Source organism: Sinocyclocheilus rhinocerous, unplaced genomic scaffold, assembly GCF_001515625.1.
Source record: "Sinocyclocheilus rhinocerous isolate Xijiao unplaced genomic scaffold, SAMN03320098_v1.1 scaffold212, whole genome shotgun sequence".
In the NCBI taxonomy this organism is placed as follows: Eukaryota; Metazoa; Chordata; class Actinopteri; order Cypriniformes; family Cyprinidae; genus Sinocyclocheilus; species Sinocyclocheilus rhinocerous.
In genome coordinates, this window is record NW_015638742.1 from 647,114 (window position 1) to 667,959 (window position 20,846).

General features: G+C 37.8%; 1 protein-coding gene across 2 annotated transcripts in view; it reads right to left on the reverse strand.

Moving 5' to 3' along the window:
- The window catches only part of tgfbr3 (transforming growth factor, beta receptor III), a 139,716-nt gene that overhangs the window by 3,459 nt on the left and 115,411 nt on the right, over positions 1-20,846 (reverse strand). For both annotated transcript variants that reach the window (XM_016565226.1, XM_016565225.1), the window contains 6 exons: positions 20,016-20,171; positions 19,031-19,177; positions 18,644-18,826; positions 12,045-12,341; positions 8,141-8,300; positions 4,526-4,633 (listed from right to left, as the gene is read on the reverse strand). In XM_016565226.1, the coding sequence (XP_016420712.1) occupies positions 4,526-4,633; positions 8,141-8,300; positions 12,045-12,341; positions 18,644-18,826; positions 19,031-19,177; positions 20,016-20,171 (1,051 nt within the window). The remainder of the gene's footprint in view (positions 1-4,525; positions 4,634-8,140; positions 8,301-12,044; positions 12,342-18,643; positions 18,827-19,030; positions 19,178-20,015; positions 20,172-20,846) is intronic.

Consider the following 20,846-nt stretch of genomic DNA (forward strand, 5'->3'; position numbering starts at 1 on the left):
ATCAATGGAAAGCTTATTTATTGAGATGTATAAATCTCAATTTCGAAAAATTGACCCTTATGACTGGTTTTGTGGTCCAGGGTCACATATTTATATTTTAAATAATTTAACAATTATATTATTGTTTATTGCTGTAAGTATTTATTTAAATGTATTGCACCACCTGACATTACGAGGAACAACAAATATTCATCCCATCCCAGAAAAAAAAAGAAAAAACTGTGCCTTTATGGGTACAACAGCTTGTCACTGGGGCAGTACCCTCAAAGGGGACACCTTTGTACCTTCTTTACCCCTAAAGGGTGCATATTAGTACCTTAGAGTAGTAACACAAAACCTTAAGGTAGTAATATGTACTCTTATGGTACTATTATAAACCCTTTTGGGGTAAAGAAGGTACAAAGGTGACCTTTTGATGGTACTGCCACAGTGACAAGCTATTATACCCCCAAAGGTACACTTTTTGCAAATTTTTTTCTGAGAGTGTATGCAATATTAATTATTATATAGTAGTTTAAAGGGGTCATATGATGCGATTTCAATTTTTCCTTTCTCTTTGAAGTGTTACAAGCTCTTGGTGCATAAAGAAGATCTGTAAAGTTGCAAAGACTAAAGTCTCAAATCCAAAGAGATATTCTTTATAAAAGTTAAGAGTCAACCACGCCTACCTAAAACGGCTCGTTCTAACACACCCCACATGTCTACGTCACGATGTGAGAAGATTTGCATAACGCCGCCCAAATATTCACGCAAAGAAAGAAGGCGTAACTTAAAAATATTTGGCTGCACAATAGAGGAGAAACAATAATGTACAGTATGTGGAAAATAATGTATTTTTTTAACCTTAAACCACATAAACACATTTCATTACACCAAATACACAAAATAATGTTCTTTTTAGCAACATCATATGACCCCTTTAATACTATCAAACCTACATAAACTTTCATTTACACTTACAAAAGGATAAATACAGCATTTGACTCATTTCCACATGGTCACATATCTTTCTTTTCACATATCAAACAAAACACTGTCAGCAGTTCTCCCGTCATCTTTTGTTTAAATTACCACTGGACTTGAATTGCTTTCCCTTAAGGAAACGTGCATTGCTGTATTTGAATTTGGCCAAAAAAGGCATCTAAGGAGGGTTGTATACTCAGTTTTGGAACAAGACTTAACGTCTGTCTCATTCCTCTCTCTTTGTCTTCACTGATTATTGTTCTAGATGGATATAAACATTCCTCTATCAGAGGTCTCAACTCTGAAGCAGAGCGGCAAGTAAGAATGCATGTAATTCATCTCGTAGAGAGCTTGCGCCTGACACAGGGTTGAACAGTTTTAATCCAATTCCAGGTTTGCTTTACATACTTGCCATTTGACTAAAACACCAATATTAAGAAGCACTCCGCTTTCCTACACTACATACATCTTAAATCTCTGTAAAAACGTCTGTAAATGAATTCCACCAACCTACTATTGTAAATTGGAAGTGTGTTTATACAGTGGGTACGGAAAGTATTCAGACCCCCTTAAATTTTTCACTCTTTGTTATATTGCAGCCATTTGCTAAAATCATTTAAGTTAATTTTTTTTCCTCATTAATGTACACACAGCACCCCATATTGACAGAAAAACACAGAATTGTTGACATTTTTGCAAATTTATTAAAAAAGAAAAACTGAAAAATGCTCAGTATTTAGTAGAAGCACCCATTTGATCTAATACAGCCATGAGTCTTATTGGGAAAGATGCAACAAGTTTTTCACACATAAATTTAAGGGGGTCTGAATACTTTCTGTACCCACTGTATGCGTGTTTTTCTCTTCTCAGCTCAACTGGACGTGTGTCTGCTTCCCTGTTCTAGGCCCCTCTGCTGCTAATATGTGCCAGAGATGTGCTGCCAAGAGCTCCAGCTAAAAACAGCCTATTTCCTCATCCAGCGCTGTGTACTAGACTCAGAGGCTTATCTGCCTCTGTACACCTCTCTTTTACGCCCAATCATCTTGCGAACGTACACAGTGACTTCAGCGCGCAGACTAACAACATATGTTGGTTATATAATTATATGAAACACTAACCCAAACAGAGATGCATTTTGGCGTATGTGTGAGAAAGAGTTTGATGGCAGCTTGTTGACCTCTTCCACTCGACCGTGTCACTACTCTGTGTGCACAGGGGCAACATCCTTAACCTATCAGTGTGATCTACGACAGGGATGGTGACAGGATTACAGGAGCTGCTTTCTAACAGACTCCTGCAACATTCCACATGTAGCTTTCCCTAAAATAGAAGCATCTCTAATGTATGTTTTACAATTATGTACTCATAATCTTGCATTCATTACACATTACTCTTTTAGTCTAAAAGAGTGAAGGATGTACATTAAATGTGAATTGAATGTTTTACTATACTATATACTATACTATACTATACCAGTGGTGTTACTGTTAAGTAAAACTACATTCTATAAAAAAAATTTACTAAAATAAAGCTAAAATTAAATATAGTATGGAATAAATATTAAACTAATAGACAAATTTAAACTTTTAAATAAAATAAAATAAGTGCTAATAAAAAAGTACTAAAGCTAAAACTGAAACAAAAAAACATCAAAAAAAAATATTAACAATGACAAAACCACATAACAAAATCAGTTAAAAAAAAAGAAAATTTAAAATATAAAAATAAAAGCTATTTCAAAATATTAATAAATAGTATAATACAATATAGATAATACTAAAATAGCATTGTACTATGCTACACTAGGGGTTTGCAAACTGGAGTCTGGTTGACCCCCAGAAGCAGCAAGAAGGAACCAAGGTTTCCTCTGAAAAAAAAAAAAAATATATATATATATATATGTAAAAAAAAAAAAGTTAATTAATTTTTAAATACATTTAGAATTACTCCAATGGTTAGAAGAAATATGCTGTTAATTAACAAAATTAAAGTAAATTATTTCCATATAATATTTGAATCACATTTTGGCTTTAGTACAATGAAAATACAAAAAGCCATATATTTAATTTTTTCAAACCACATGTTTTCCTCATAATATCACATTATCTAAATTAGGGGTTCTTGGCAACAAAAAGTCGAAGTAACGGAAAAACAGACGATAATTCTGTGGGTCTACCTGACAGAGAGAGAAGGAGGATTTTGCCTTTCATTTCACCAAAGCCTCTATCTGGCATTTTCTTGCACCTCCCCGGGGTGAAGACCACCTCCGTGTTTTCAAATTTTTCATCTTTTAGCATTTTTGTGCCATCTGACACTAGTCAATAATTTAGGCTTTTCCAAACACGAAAAGCACTTGGGGTTAACGTCAGTATCAAAAATGATTCCATATAGGGCTATTTTAGTATGATTGAATACTTTACAATACCGTGGTTTAATAGGCTTTTGGCTTGTATGAAGTAATCAATGCCATTATGAGAAACACATGGCTGGAATGATCAGAGCTTACGCCACAACTACACTTTTTTTTTCTTTTCATTTCAACATTTTACAAGAGAATAAAAATCACGGTTTTGACCTTAAATGAACTTAAAGGTTAGTCAAATTCGAAAGTGTCACCCTGATCTGAGATGCCAGTATAAACAGGCAAATAATAATAAACTCATTCTCTGGGGTTACCTGATCTGAGCTCTTCAGTCCCTTTTAACAACAGTGAGCAGAAACACAGCTGGATAATGTCATCCCAACTGAATACCACAGGCAATATTAATAAAAATTACACTGATTTATGTTTTTGAAAAAAACCTGGAATAAAAATGAAAGCTAATAAAAGCTAAACATGACTCCTTTTATGTCAAGACACGGACATATCCAAGATATACATGTTCTAAAAACCCCAAAATAGATCAAATCCAGAATGGATACTCATGGATACTCATCGGCCTACACAACTGCAGATTCTGGAACAGTGACTCCCTTCAATCATGTGCCATGAAACGGTAGCAGATCAACGGCACTGAGGACAGAAACCAGTGGCCGGACTAGCGGGAATGCAAAAGGGCGGAAACGGGGGCTAAGAAAGCGCATGCACTTCCTCTGGAGGGTCAACAGAGGTCGTTGGCCTGGCGACAACAGGGCAATGCAGGGAGGAGGGGCGGGTGATCTTGGCATTCAGAGGGAGGATTGTATATGTATTTTCCTGTGAGGCCTGGAGACACCCTCACAGCAGACAGGGGGAATTCCAGTCCCCTTCGGGCTATTGTACCCAAAATACTGCCGACCATCCAGCAGTCCCCCCCAATGCCTGAAAGAACGGAAAAGACAGATGCTCTTCTGCTGACGAACGGGATATATTTACGAGCTTGGAGTCAATATGTTATTGTTAACATATCGCTGCTGCTAAGAGAACTGGCAAGCCCTTCCGATTATCAAAAATGAGCATGTTTCCTCTCTTATTTTGACAATATGATAAATGACAATGCATAACTCTCAGTACTAATTAGTGTGATGCAGGGAATGGGAATGAAGGTCAAGGCTGTGATGTGAATTTGCAGTATTTTCTCACCTGTATGCGAGTAGATGAACCATAGAGCTCCAGTCAGAAGGGCTCCAATCACAAAGGCAGCAAAAGCGATGCCCACCACAGTTGGGGTGTCCAAGAAATATATAATGCCTGCAAGAAAAATGTTAATAAATATATTAAATTATATCTGTTAAGCATGTAGTGGTTAAAATTTCTCACTCTGTGGTCAAGGTTTCAGTACAGCCTTCAGTACAGGTTTCTTTTTACAGCTTGGTGAACCGTATGGTTCACATTTGTCAAAACATTTGACTTCATAATGTCTGTGTTTTATCTCAGGATAGCGTGCATGATATGGTTCATGATGTTTACATGCTGTGTGGTGTAAGTGTTTGGTGGCCATGTGCTGTATAAAGTAATAGCACATGCTTTGAATGGGCTTTGCAGTGGCATCCGTGAGCAAGCCAGGCATCTCCTTGGACTCGCTCCACAAACCGAATGACTTTCAAAGCTCTAATTAGCTCTAATGATCACTGATCACACAGCACAATAGACCCTGTGTGGCCGCCAGCTTCATAGCCTGTCTGGTCCAGCGCCAAAATCCCAAGCACAATAGAGGCTATTCTCAGAAAGAGCACCTTCAAATTTTCATCTCCTCTGACAGACTGATGACAGACTATCGCTGGAGCGCTCTGTTACAACAAGAGTGAGCGCTTTGTAACAGCTCCCCCCTCATGCTTTACCCTTTACCCTGAATCCCCACCAGAACCTTCCCCTATATCATATCTGTGCAGGGCAACTCAAAAACATAAAGCTTGCCATCAACATAACTGTCTATATATATATGTGTGTTTTTGAGGCCTGGGCAAAAGAGGGAGCATTAAAACGTTTGAGGATGGTAAATTATTTTCTAAATTCTATGGTTCTAAGATTTTACCTACCCTACATTTTTAAAAGTATGAAAAATGCCTTTAATACACTGAAAAGTGGATTCCACTGATTTTCCTAATACTGTCTTTTGTGTTCCAAAATCATACCGGTTTGGAATGCAAATGAAAACAAAATTTTCAATTTTTGAGTGAACTATCCCTTTAAGCAAGGCAGAAAATCAATAATAAAGTAGAATCTCAGCATGTACTGTATTTATGGCTTACAAGAGGAAGCAAAACAGAACAGAGAACAAAAGCTTGTATGTTTAGAGGATTCCTGGGAGAAGCTATGTCAGCTCAAAGCTCAGAGCCAGGGATGTGGTTTACTCTGCCGTTGCCATAAGTTTGGCTGAGCTACTCCACCCACAATCCCTGTAAAGTATCTCAGAGGGAAGTAAATGAACTAGCCCTAATGAGTTGGACAATATTTCTATGTAGTCACCACCACCCAAGATCTCCTCCCGAGTGTCAGAACGTATTTGTGCTGTTCTTTACTTCGCCCTTTTTAGGGCTAGCTGGGTTTCAGAAAGGAAGTAAACTTGAGCGCAAGAACAATAAGATTGTGTGTATTTTTTTGACAAAGATGGGACAAACTTCAACAAGATGATGTGCTTGCCTGATTCAGCAGTATAGAGTAAAGTAAAAATCCCATTTATTTTATTCACAGAAAAATACTGTTTTAGTAAAAAACATAAATCTATGAAGACAGTTGTTAGGTGGTGGTATATAATTTCACAGAAGCCACAAGTTACCATGGAAGTTGGAATCCAATCACACAGACAGTCCAAAAAATCGTTGTTGATTATGTCATTCACAACACTTCACGGAATGAGGAGTTCTTGCCTCATAAAAAGGTTAAGTACACAAAGATATAAACCAATTTTTGTCCCAAATCAATTTTTTTTAGTGCTGTTTTATCTCAGTTTAACGCTTAAATTTTGTTGTTAAACATTCTTTTTTCATAAGGTTTTGGAATACGCTACACAACTTCTAGACGTTTTTTCCCCCTGATTTGCTTTTTGTAGGAATCGGTGCTAGTTCCTAAAAGTCAGAACCAGTCTGCAGATTTTGGGCTGTCAGATTTGACAGATTTCACTGAAAATTGTGTAGTGTGTGATGGCCACAGCCTGACAGACTGAACTTGTCCAGTTGGAGGATATCAAATATGTTGATATTTTGAGCCGATTTTAAAACACATTTCATTTGTCATGCGTCTCCTAGAAAAGTTTGTCATGTCCACAATAACTTCAAAAGCAACCTGAACTTGATTAGCCGCACATCAAATTCAAATTAAGACATTTACAACAATCTAATTTGAGTGTGTACCTTTGTTTTAGACCATATGGGTAGGGAATTATTGTTTTCTGATCATAAATCTGTTTTCGGATGGTAACGTTTTGTTCTGCTGTGTTTTTCACAAAGCATGGCACTCCCACAAACTGCCCTCTTTGATTTCTAGATTAAGCCAAATACTTTGGGATCCTGTCCAGAGCGGCGCTTTGAGCATTTTTGAGAGTTTGCTTTTCTGCCATGTCTGTACAAGAGTCGTCTTTGTGTTCAAAATGAGACGCAAAGCCTGTTTTCATTTCTTTTATGGCATATCTGTGTTTACCTAATCCACACCAGAGAAAATAAGCCTGGCGTTGGCAACATACACAAGCCTGTTTATGAAGAATGAGCCCACATTGGATTCATACTGAATTCACATACAATCTGGATTCGCTTCCGATTTCCCAGGTATGTGTCATCTGCTTGCTATGGAGCTGATCTTTGATTCTTTTCCACTCAGAAACAACTAAACCTACATAAGACTTGACTTGAGCCAATAAAATCCCAGCTTGCATCCTACAGGAGTGGCAATCATTTCCCTAATCAAGTGTGACTAATAGACACATGCTCCATTTGCTACAAGCAGCACAGCAACATTGTGTTATTAAACCGGAATGATTTTCATTAAGCCTGTGAGTCAGTAAAGTCGAATCACTCTAACCGCAATAGGTACAATAGTGCCAAGAGGATGCAGGGAAGAGAACAAATCAGTCATGGTCGAATTAAGTTTCCTTGTGAAACATTTAGACACCACCCTGCTGTCCTTTAGTACGCTACACAATCTATCTATGGCAAATGCACTCTGCCGTAAAGGAGACTGCAGGTATGCAGTGCATAAGAGCCCTTTTCTTTATCACTGTCATGTTTTTTTTTCTTATCCTCCTCTCCCCTATTCCCCTCTCTCTTTATGGGAAAGGGAGGCCTTAAAGAATGTTTAAGTGAAAACAAATGCTATCCAGAATTGGAAAGCTGGTCTTTTTCCTCTCCTCTGATGCATCTATGAGTCCCTTGTCCCACGTCTCTAATGAACCACATACTGTATACTCTCAAACCAAACCACATTGAATGCACAATAAACACACACATGCAAATACACACATACTCAACACTGCCACATATTAAAAGACTCCAGATGGGAGTAATGCGCCACAAAGCAAGACAAGGCCTGTGATCTGTGAGTGACTGAACATATACAACTTCAGACGCACACATTCTCCCATGATGCTTCATATATGCCATGTTCTTCAAAATATCTAAGCCTCGAAAAAATAAAACAGCTTCTTCTACAACACTGAAATGACTGGAGTCTTCATCTCATGTGAATGATTTTAAATATATTTTTCAAAGGACTGATTTTTGTGGATTTTTTATTAGAATATATATATTTTTATGCTATATTTACCTGGCTGTCGTGGACCAGGTGGCTCCACAGGTACGTTAACAGTGACAGGTGTGTTGTCGGAGACAACCACAATTGGCTTGGTGATGGTCTTGGTGTTCTTCATCATGAGGAGGATGTTGTCCACACTAAGGTAAGTGCAGGCTTCATCTGGTAACATACACTACAAAGAGAAAAGCAGAAACGTTAGAACAAGATCCAGGTGTAATCTTTGGCATAAATAAAAGAGCTTACTATAATAAACAGGCTTACAACTGCACTCCTTTTATTATGAGGAGAGGCCAGATTTTGGAATCTGCTGCAATTTGGCAAACAGAAAAAACACAGATATTCTACATGTATATAAATGGGGTGTTAATTTAGGACTCAGCAATAAGAATTTTTACCAAAGATATTTTATATTTTATTTTTAGCAACATATTTTGAAGTGTATTTTTATACATTTTATAAAATGTGTTAGAAAAGGAGGTACAAAAGCTGTCATTGGAGGGAAACCCTTTTAAATGGTACACCTTTGTGTCTTATTTATTTCTTAAACGTACATATTAGTCCCTTTTTAAAGGGTACCACCACAGTGATAGCTTTTGCACCTTTTTTTCTATCATACCATTTGTTGCTAAACATCAGTGATTTGTTAACTGTACAAAACAATGCAATACTGGCCTTAGAGCCAACTGGCCTGAAACACTCTCACAGTGACCCCATCAGACCATCCTTATTTTTAAGCCCTGTGACGTACAAAATTTTAACTTTGTTCTTCATAAGCATGGATTAGTGTATATAATAAGCCATTAAAGCCATTCTCTGTGTTGCAGCCATTATGCCCGAGCCAAACCAAGCGCACGCTCTTCACAGAGAAAGCACATATAATTTCATACACAGATTATATGGTTTGACGTGTCAGGTCTCTTATCCTCATCCAGATTATGACTGAACAGTTAACATCTACTAAACAATGAGTCACTTCCAAGATCATGTTAGGTGAGACATAAACAACCTTAATGTGCAATATGATGATTAGAGCGTCTGAAAATGCAGGAGATTAAAATGATTATGGCTCGAAGCAAGGAAGGAAAATTTTAAAAAAGGACAGTGAAAGTTGGAGATTTGTTTTTCCTCTGTGGATGGTAACTGAAGTAACCTAAGATTTACGCATCCCGCACTCACAGAGAGTGGATTGATGCTAGCAGCTGGCGTAGAGTGACCCGTGCCAAGGCAATGAATCGAAAAGCAACTCTTAGGATGGACAGCAAAGTCAAACAGACTATTTAAATGAATTAAAGGTTGTGTTCATGTTGTCCATATAATAGAGCAACTACTCTGAGAATACGTCCTAGGGTCAGTAAGTTATCTGCGTTCCTGTGCTCTGACTTAATGAGATCTGATAACCCTGTGCAGCCTAAAATTAAACAAACATACACAGTGCAGCTAATTTGGATTCGGTTAATGATGCTGATAATGCAGCTGATTGATTTTCAATCAGATTGTGTGAAAGCCAATACACATACAGTTTATGTTAATCAGTTAAAACTGATTTGTATTGGAACAGTTTAATGAATTGGAACTGTGTTATCACAGGGTCATCTATAAAGATACGTATAAATAATACAAAGATATTATGTAAAAGAAAGAGAAATGCATATATGATGATAGCAAAGATGAAGGAGGTAAAGGCTATGTACCAAAACCTGGTGAGCTGCCTTACTGCCTAATTAGGAAGCTTCTTTTTAAGACAGCATCATAACTGAAATGGAAGTTCATGAGTGACCCATTTGGAAAGCCCTACATAGCAGCCCCTCTAGGATTTTGTTATCTTGAACATGAGAATTGCTGCAAATGTAATAAATTGTGACATTATTTGTGCTAGCTTTTTGTTATCTTTCCAAAGTATTTCTGTAAAATCATTAACCTGAGGGGAGAAATGCAATATTAGCCAATCAAAACTCACAATTCTGAGTGCAAACAAATTGTGCAATACATACCTGTCCTGCTGTGAATTTGATCATAAAATGAGCAGAAATGGATTGGTGATAAAGGCCACAATTGTTTTCAGTGATTAAAGGGATTCACCTAAAACTTAAAATTTGCTGTTAATTTACTCATCCTCAGGCCACCAAAAATATAGGTGGCTTTTTCTTCAATAGAACATTAAGAAGATTTTTAGCTGAAACCGTGATCCTTGGTCAATCATAAAATGCAAGTCAGTGGCAACTGCCACTTTGAGAGTCAAAGAAGTATATCAGGGTACAAAAACGTAATACCCTAATAATATATTGAGGTGTTATGAAGCAAAACGATCAGTATGTGCAAGAAACTGAACATTGAGGTCACTTTATTTTAAGGTCCAATTCTGGCTATTGTAGCGTCTGGACCACTCAAACACACAATATATATTTTGTTTTTATATTTAACAAATACTCTGTAACCCCCCTCAGTTAACAAGCCATATGAGGACCCATGAACCCTTCCCCCCGAACTGCGTAACACCCCAGGAAGCCGAACAGGCTCCTGGTTGCATGGCAACCAACGCTGATATCACTGGGTTTATTGGCCAAAAGAATGCAAAGCAGGGAAAAGCCCTGCATGTCCCAGGGCAAGAGGCAGAGTAGAAATGGACTTTTCTACTAATTAATTCATAGGAAAACCTTTCTTTGAATGAACACACATCATCCTTCAGGTCATTGGGTATATTATTGTCATCATGTATTTGGTCTTTGAAATTGTATACTGTTATGCAGACTTATAATCGAAACACCCTCCTGTCAGCTTACATATATATATATCTCCACCATGTTTAGTATCTATGAATTCGCCTTCTGATGATCGAAACGAGCGTGTATATTATATGTTGGTACATAGGCAATATATTAGTGTCCTGAGAATCTTTAGTAATTTCGATTCAAGTTCCATTTGCAAATTACCATGCCCTCACACAAAGGGTCATAAAAACTCCCCAGTATCTCAAAACTCCCACTTGGGATACCGGCCTTTCTCATTGGACAAGCCCATCTTGAGAGGCGGGGATCTTCTCCGACCTTAAAGGCCCACACCAGGGACCCTCCCCAGTCGGTGGTTTGTTGGAATTCTGAGAGGATGTGAGAAAAACGCACCCGGAAACCCTAAGCTCGTGCCAGGCTTCGGCCTTGTCTTTCCATTCATCAAGTTACTCTGACGCAAACTGGTTCTTTTCATCAACCAACTTCAGCAAGATCCACATGAACTTTCAGATTGCATCAAGCCTTTCTTTCAGACAGACGGGACATGCAAGTATCCAAACTTAGTCTTATTAATTGATACATGAGGTATCATCGGCACCTTTTTGCTAATAAGCATCTAGTTAATAGTAAGAATTGGTCCCTATACTAAAGTGTTACCAACATTGTTTACTACATTATTACCTGTAATCCATTCATTTAAAAAAGGACAGTGAGCCAATACACCTACAGTTTAAATGAATCAGTTAAAAACCTAGTTTTAGGAAGTGGAACTGAGGTATCACAGGTCATCTATTAAGATATATATAAATAATACAAAGATATTAAAGAAATGAGGAAGAAATGCATGTATAATGATAGCAAAGTAACTTGTAAATCTGTGCTGTTCAAGCTGCAAACTATTTTAGACTATTTTAAATAACCAGTTCAAAAGAATAACTTGTTTCATCACTCCAGACCACATGCTTTAGGCTATGATAAAAGATGTCCAGTTTCTAGCACAAACCAATCATTTCACTTCATAAGACCTCTATGTAACGTCAGGAACCCCGGGTATTAATTTTGTGTTCCCTGATATGTTTTTTTTTGTTGCAAAATCCTGACACAAGTGGCAATTCTGTACATCCTACAAAATATTGCCTACAAAAGAAGCTCATTAGAGCAGAGCTGCTATGTTAGATGATGGTTTCTACCTCTGGCAGGTTCATCTTCTTGTCATTTCTTCTGGTGCAGAGGGACATCTCACAGTGCAGGAAGATCAATGATACATCGAACTTTGATCTGTAGGTGAAACTGAAGCGTTTTCTGTCCATCTGAGCATGAGGGATGGGGAAATCACCTCGCTGAGGGTAATAGCGCACAGAGTCGTCCTTAGGACATATGTTCTCTATGACAACATAGTCCGACGGTGTAAGAGGACTGGAGTCTGGAGATATGAAGCAGGTCTGGATCATGAACCCAAGGTTAGGATCGGCTTTTGTGGCTGAAATCTGCGGAGAAAGGTCACATGTCTCTGTTAATAAAGAAAAAGTCATTTTATTGTGAAACAAAATATGTTTCCGCTGCAAAAAATAAAAGAGAGAGACAGCAAGACAAAGAGAAAAAGAAATACTGCTTTCTTTATCTTGATTAATACAACTTTGACAATTTTTCATAAATACCATCAAAAGTGATTCATATAGTAAGAGATGGATCAGCAGAGTGATGCTTAGATGCTATATTTTATGTCTAGTCCTCTAGCAGACACACTCAGTCTATCTTTTTTGATCGGTCTGAGTAAGTTTTTTTCCACCAACTCTCTCAGGCATCGATTCAAATCAGCAAATAACGTACAGAGGCTGTCGATTTGTTTTAACACGGCAGACTGTCTAAAGAAACACTGTCAGAGTGGTTATGGTTCCAAGAATCACAAATTCTGACGTCAGATTTCTGTGCCTCAAATAAATCTTCAAGGATCATTCAGTGGTAAAAGTTTGGTCATCTGACAGATGACAGATAAGAGCTGCCACAAAAAAAACATTGCATTCCATTTCCTCATCAGAGCTGTGCCAAGGAGGTGTCATACTCTGGAGAGTGGCCAAATCATTTCAGGTAGGCAGACGATGATCCTCAAACAGTAATGCGTAAGATCCATACATAGCGTGCATTTTCAGTGACAACAGACTGTCACACACACACACACACACAGGTTTGTTTTTGTGAAAAGTGGGGACATCCCATAGGCGTAATGGTTTTTCTACTGTACAGACCGTATATTCTATTGCCCTACACCAACCCTACCCCTAAACCTACCCCTCACAGGAAACTTTGTGCTATTTCAGATTTTCAATACACTCCATTCTGTGTGATTTATATGCGTTTTGAAAAGTGGGGACATGGGGTAATGTCCTGAAAAGTCACCTTCTCCTTGTAATACCTATGTCATACCCTTGTCATTATACAAATTTATGTCCTCATTTGTCACAAAAACGCGCGCACACACACACACACACACACAAACACCACAAAAATGACTTGCTACATTTCTGAAGTAGCTTTGTGTGATTGTGTGCATTTAAGTAATTTTCTACTCAAAATATTGCAACACATGAGCAACATAAGGGGGAACCAGTAGTATCAACTGAATATTCAGATGCATAATAAAGATATGAGGCAGAGGGCAATAATCTAAACTTCAGTATTTATGCCGTACAAAGTTATTGCATGGTTCCAAAAGACTTGAATTTACAGTCACTGATCACTGTCTAAAATTGGAAATGCTGGAATCTACATCTGGAACAACATAAGTGAATAAGTGTTATCAGACTTTTTATTACTGCATTAACTCTTTGACACATGTTGTTTATGTGCATGCTTCACCCTACACTGATGCATTAGTTATATGTATAGATGTTTTTTCAGTTACACATTTGTCTTTTTGTGGTTTGAGAGCTTGACTAAAGTTCATGTTGAATATAGGAAAATGTATGACACCCTTTCTTTTTTTAAAACTACTTCGTTCATTGTTTAAAGCTGCAGTCCGTAAGTTTTGCCTCTTTGTCGCCATCCCTGTTTGAGACCTGCAATTGCAGATATTTGTGGAATTATCTTCTTTGCGTGGGTTGTGCACCGGCACGGCTCCAGCGTGGATGAATCTAATGTTTTGAGGAGTATGTGTGGCTACACCGCACCAGTGTGGATACTGTACTTCGAAATCACAGATTCTAGCCTACGTCTTGGAAGTATGACCCAAACAAGAATTTTCACCATATATTGTCATCTGAACAAGTAACAAGTCTGCCACTTATGTTCCGACCAACTGAGGAGAAAAGCAATACAATAAATCGAGCTACCAATGGTGATTAAATCTAACGATCGGTTAGCTCATATCACATCAATCCGTGCAAATTATTATTATTGTTACTTTGTTCTCAAATTGTTAATGTTAATAACAGCATTGGGTGACTATGTGTATGTAGTGTCTATTAGTGGTACACGTAGATTTCAATTTCTGTACAGTCTAATCTCTAATTGTCATACCTTTTGAATTTCATATAAAGAAACTCTTTTAACCCAAAAAGCAAATTATTCTTCCTTAGAACTGGTTCTCTTTAAAATACAAATTTTGTGTAATCCCACATATATAGGCTATCTGTAATCAGATGCACATTTAAAACTGGAATATAATCAAATTTCAGTCACTTACATGGGTTTCATTAACACATAATCCTCTCTGGATTACGATCCGTCATCAAAATGATAAATTTAATTATTCCAGCTGCTGCGAGAAAAGGCTATAAACGATCCGCAGGATCCTCACATGCGATATAGCCTACTATCTGGAACGCCTTCTTTATGTTTACAGACGTGACGTAATGACGTTGCGGCATGCTTGAATTTCCCGCAAATTCCTACCAGTACCACTCAAATTAGAAAACGTTATTATAAGATTACCGTTGTAAATCGGGCTAAGTTAAGGAGGTTTTTTTTCAAGTTTTGAACACTGGCTGGTACTTGCTCAAAAATTTAATAATTTTTAATTAAAAAGGACTGCAGCTTTAAGTAAACCCACTGTACAGTGGTTAGATTCACTGTTTTGTGACAAGCTTAAGAATATATCATTAGCTATGTTTCCATCCAAAGTTGCGAATTTTACTTCTGCACAAAAATTGGAATATCACATAAAACATTCGCAAATAAAGCACCGTTTTCATCCAGTGAGATGAAGAAATCATCCCTTCCTGATAAACTGGTGCCAAATATCACTAAGAAAAAGGTAATATGCTGCAGTAGGAGGCTGCAGTTTCATACATAAATTACTTGAGCCTCAGAGCGCGCAGACGAAATGCAATAAAAGCAGTAATGTTCTCTTGCTTTCGAAGGCGGATACATGCTGTTTGGGAATGCAGTCATGAAAGACAGTTCTGGAAGGTAATTATACCGAACCACTTTGACTACAGACTTTGGCTTAAGCATTTAAGAATGACCAAAACAACATTTCAGATGCTGTGCAGCGAGATCGGTTAGTCCAGTTATGCCATCCGATAGACCAAAGTCACCTTACTTTGTTAATGAGCATCAAGGAATTTATTCTGTAAATGCGTTTCCACCTAGTGTTTGCGCATATTTTCTTATCAAATAAAAAAACTATCCAACTCAGTTGAGCGCATACGTTTTTTATGCACATTTTTAGAATTTATGCGCATTCTTTGGTGTTTCCATTCAGCGTTTTTAATGCAATATTCCAAAATGTGCATGAAAATAGGTGGATGGAAACATAGCTATTAATACATTTTTTTACTTGTTTTAGGTATAAACTAACTAAAAACAAGTGTTTAACAAATTAGTAATTAAAAACCATATTGCATATTGTTTAAAAGCTTTGTGATCTACCGTCTGATTGAATGGTATAAATCAATACATCAAAAGCAACGATCAGCACTGATCTGTTATTTTCATTTGGCATATGAGCTGGAACATCAGTGGACATATATAATGAAAGACTATAACCCTGAAAGAAAGAGAGTTATAAACACAAAGTGGGGACCTGAGCATTCCACTCTGAGATCAAATAGTGTCTGCCTTCCCCTCTTGAAACCCCACTGATTAATGACAAAATGACATGAGCCCAGACCAGACAAAATGTACACACACAGCAGACTCCTGACTTCTTTCACAGTGATAGACAGAGAGAGATCTATACACACGCTCTCACAAATTCAGGACAATGTCTGATCAGACACACAGACACCAGGCGCTTATGGTATTAGAAACATGAAACCATACACAATGAGAACCACACATTATGGTTAAAGGGTAAAAGCAGATCTTGTATTTCAAGAGCATTTGGCAGTGACTATATTTGTGTATATGGTTTCTCATTCAATTATTAAATTAGATTCCTACCGGGTTACAGAACTGTAAATGGCTTTATTGAACCCCAAAGGAATCTTTTCCATCATAACGCACATACAGAATATATGTATTACACAATGTAATGCCCCACGGTTTCCACATATGTGACCCTGGACCACAAAACCAGTCTTAAATCGCTGGGGTATATTTGTAGCAATAGCCAAAAATACATTGTATGGGTCAAAATTATAGATTTTTTCTTTTATGCCAAAAATCATTAGGATATTAAGTAAAGATCATGTTCCATGAAGATATTTTGTAAATATCCTACCGTAAATATATCAAAACTTCATTTTTGATTAGTAATATGCATTGCTAAGGACTTCATTTGGACAACTTTAAAGGTGATTTTCTCAATATTTTGATTTTTTTTTTGCACCCTCAGATTCCAGATATTCAAATAGTTGTATCTCTGCCAAATATTGTCCTAACAAACTATACATCAATGGAAAGCTTATTTATTCAGCTTGCAGATGATGTATAAATCTCAATTTCAAAAAAATTGACACTTAAGACTGGTTTTGTGGTGCAGGGTCACATATACGCTAGGGCTGTGCGATATTGACAAAAAAAAACTATCGCGATTTCTTTTATCAATTTTGCGATTTCGATTTTGATCACGATTTTGACACAGAGACATGCTTTACAGTCATAAATGCATTCAGTGTGAATTTGAAACATATTTCCAAAAGAAAACCAATTAGAGCTTTATCAAAAAGCTGTAACATGTCTCTAGAACAGACATAAGGCAAAAAAAAAAATAAAATCCCATGTCCAGGGATTTTTTTGCCATGCATTGGTAATAGAGCTCTTTGTGGCGTTGCCTCAGATGTTGAAATAAATTTGTTTACCACAAACACAACATTTATCCATTATATTGATTTCAAAGTTTCTGAAAATGCTTTTTCAGCATTGTGATTCTCTTTTATCACAGTACAGTAATACAATCGTTCATAGACATATTCACGTTTAAACTCAATAAATATAACTTTGTTTTCCTACCTCCACGAGTGCCATCTATTATTGCCTTGTTTATCTAAAAGTGCACTTTTCCTTGTTTTAAATCTAGCCAAAAAGCCATGTGTTGACTGAAGTTGAGACTTTAATTATATGCATTTATGGTGTAATTACTACATTTCAGTGTCAATCCATGTTATTTTTTACCGCGAATAATGCGCTGTCACTTTAATTCAGCGCGTGCAGCACAGCAGAAATAGATAAAATGTCAGGACACTGGACCGCAATTGCGTGCAGTGTGAACGCTCTGATCTGTTAACATGGGCACGGAAAAAATACGCACCACAGATGGTGTGTTATACTTTCCATGTGAGCAATCCTGACGCGTACACGGACTGCGCGGACGCGGACTACTTGTATTTATACTACCGAAAGCATATGCTGATGGTCCGCTCTGCGGACGTGTTCCATACATGCGTAGTAGATCGGCTTGAACAATAAACAAACATGTGAACAAACAATTGCCCAGAGTTATTGCACATCTGGCTGTCTTTATATTGTTTTATCGACGGATTGTTCAGGTTCGAGAAGCAGCGGGCTTCTTCACACAGTAGCCTACTGACGGTCACAAAAAATGGGAGGCACGCGGATGTCCATTCAGAGCCTCCGCGCACACTCTCCGATGACGATTTTTACGTCACGCATACCATGGCGGACCCTTGCGGACACGCGCACGCGGAAAGTATAATACAGGCGGAGTGTGTGAACCTGGCGTTCCGTTTGTATGCCCGCCCGGTCTGTTCTGTTCTCGTGCTCCATTTAGGCGCGCTGCATTCTGATTGCTTCAGATAGCATACTGCGGGAGGTCGGGGCCGCGGAAAATCGTGCTATAAAGCGATTTAGAAATCGTGCATGCTCAAATCGTGATTTTATGACGATTTCGATTAATCGTACAGCCCTAATATACACTTCTGTTCAAATGCTTGTGGTTAGTAAGAAATGAACACTTTTATTTAACAAGGATGCATTAAACTAATCAAGAGTGACAGCACATGTTTGTTTTACTTTCTATTCAATTCATTAAAGAATTCTGAATAAGTTTCTACAAAAATATTACGCAGAACAACTGTTTTCAACTTTGATAATAATAAGAGCACCAAAGAAGATTTCTTAAGTAATATCACAATATTATTGTTGTTTTTAATGCATTTTTGATCAAATATGTAGCTTTGATGAGCATAAGAGACTTTTTTAAAAAAACATTAAAAATAGCTTACCGACGCCAACATTTTGAACAGTAGTGTACATGTAGGTTTTCATCTCTAAAACACTTCTGTGTTTAGGAAGTATGTGAGTGTGATGAGTCAACAAGCCAGGAATGTGATATTAATCGATCAGAATCCAGCATTCAACTGTGGTATATGAATATATATATGCTTACCTCCACATAGATGGGCCTGTTCTCAGTGATGGTGAGGAAGGACTGAGTGCTTGGGTAGTGAAACGGATTGTTATACAGTTCCATGTTGAAGGTAACATTGTCTAGAGAGTCTACAATGAAATCATCAGATCCGATACCACTGTCAACTGGGGTGTCCTGGTTTTTACGGTATGTGCAGTTAAACTAAGGACAGAGAAACAGAGAGTTGGAAAATATTAATATGCATGGAAAATATTTTAAAAATGAGTAAATTTGACTTATTTTTTCATCACATAAATGCAGTAGGAGAAAAACAGACTCAAAAAAATTCATTTTATATATTAATTTTTGGGTGAACTAATCTTGCAGTACCATTTATGAATACTACATGACATGTAAATATCATACCAAGATAGTTGCACGATGTCCGTTTTCAGGTGAAATTCTTTCCGTCACATCCGGATCTCCTGGTATTACAACATCTCCTAACTCCAGATCTTCATATTCAAAGGGCCAGCCGCTTCCATCCTTCTGTTCTGATTGGCTAATAACAATCTGTCAATCACAGACACACTTAGTTCATGACTTCTCAATAATAAGTCAACGTAAACCCAACAATTTCCTAACAATCGTACAATTTCCTCTATAAAACTCTCCTTCGACATGACATTGCTTCACTCTGTTGCTTAGCACAGATACAGTCAAAGATAATCGAAATGCATACTTGACAAAGGTCTGCCGAAACAGATGAGAAAGCTGGATTTAATACATGGGAATGCACAATTTCTCCCAAGGCAGATGAACAAAAAAAAACCATCTCAGTTCTTCTCATCGGAAAAAACACGGCAATCCATTCACATTATAGTATGAGAATCACCTCCCTATGTGAGCTCAGACGAGTTTGTGGGTTCAAAGGTGAAAGAGTCCTGTGAACATTGTCTAATGGAGGTGAAATTGATGCACACAAGACTTGCCAATTTGTCATAGGATTGTCATTGCAACAACAATCTCCTTTGATGCTTTCTGGATCTTTCTCTGTGAGCCAGTACTGTGCTCTGACCATATGGGTCACATCGTTTTAATTGCCCTTGAGGATTAGAGTTCACAGTAAAGGATAAATATTTGGGAGGTCGCCCAGTTTTTTTAATGGGTTCAAGGCTAAATGTGTTGTTAGGAATTTCCGCTAGAAATTATCATAGAAGATCAGTGTGGAAGTGAATCATCCCTTTTGGGTGAAAACACACTTATAGGACCAATAAACAGAGAAATCAGATATAGCGTGTTGGAGGGGACATTGACCCTGAATACCCACATGCATCAGACAAAGCAACGCAAACAAGGACTAGATTTCACAGTCTGATACTATTGATTGTATATTTGCTTTAGTACTCACTGAATTGATATAAAGGACCACTGGGCTGGGGTGGGAGGGAATTTTGGTGGTTTGGCAGCCAGACAGGGGCGTCTCCAGTATATAGTGGGTGTTGTTGGAGGTTGCTTTGCATTGGGAGTCCTGAAGAGTGATATTGGGTTTTCCAAACCCATTGGCCTGTGAGGACAAAAATCTCAACCTTTGACAACATATACAACATATATTGCTGCGTTTCAGTTTCTGAAAGTGACAAACAAGACTTGCAAGCTGGCCTAACTCTGCTCAAAAGCATTTTGATTGTAGAATGAGGGTTTTCTCTTCCTCTGAAGTGGTCTATTACACCACTCTTTGGTTTCTGACATCATTGCATATGGCCCACACATTCTGGGAATATTCACACTGCATCAGCTTGAGGGAAAAACAAGGTGTCTCTCACGCACCATTTCTGCACTTCTTTAACCTTTTTATATTGTTCTTACCAGTGTTAGAGAAGCTACTTTGAAACTATAGCTTATCTAAAGTAGTTTAATAACACTTAAGCTACAAGTTTAAACAAGTACAGTAGTTAGCTACTGTGACGAGAGGGGCGGGGCCGAGAGCCGTGGGAACGGAGCGAGGCCGGTGGAGTAAATGCTAATGCGCGACACCTGCGCCACTCACCGGTCTCGAGTCTCACGGAGGAGCTCCGGAAGGATAAAAAGGAGGAGGGATGACAATGAAAGACGAGTTTGGTTTAAATGTTCGCCGGTTCCCGCCTCCTTCTTCCTGATCTATGAACTACGTTACAGCTACATTTCAAGCTACCCTACTAATAAAGGAACAAAAGAATAGAAATGCATCAAAAGTGTTTAA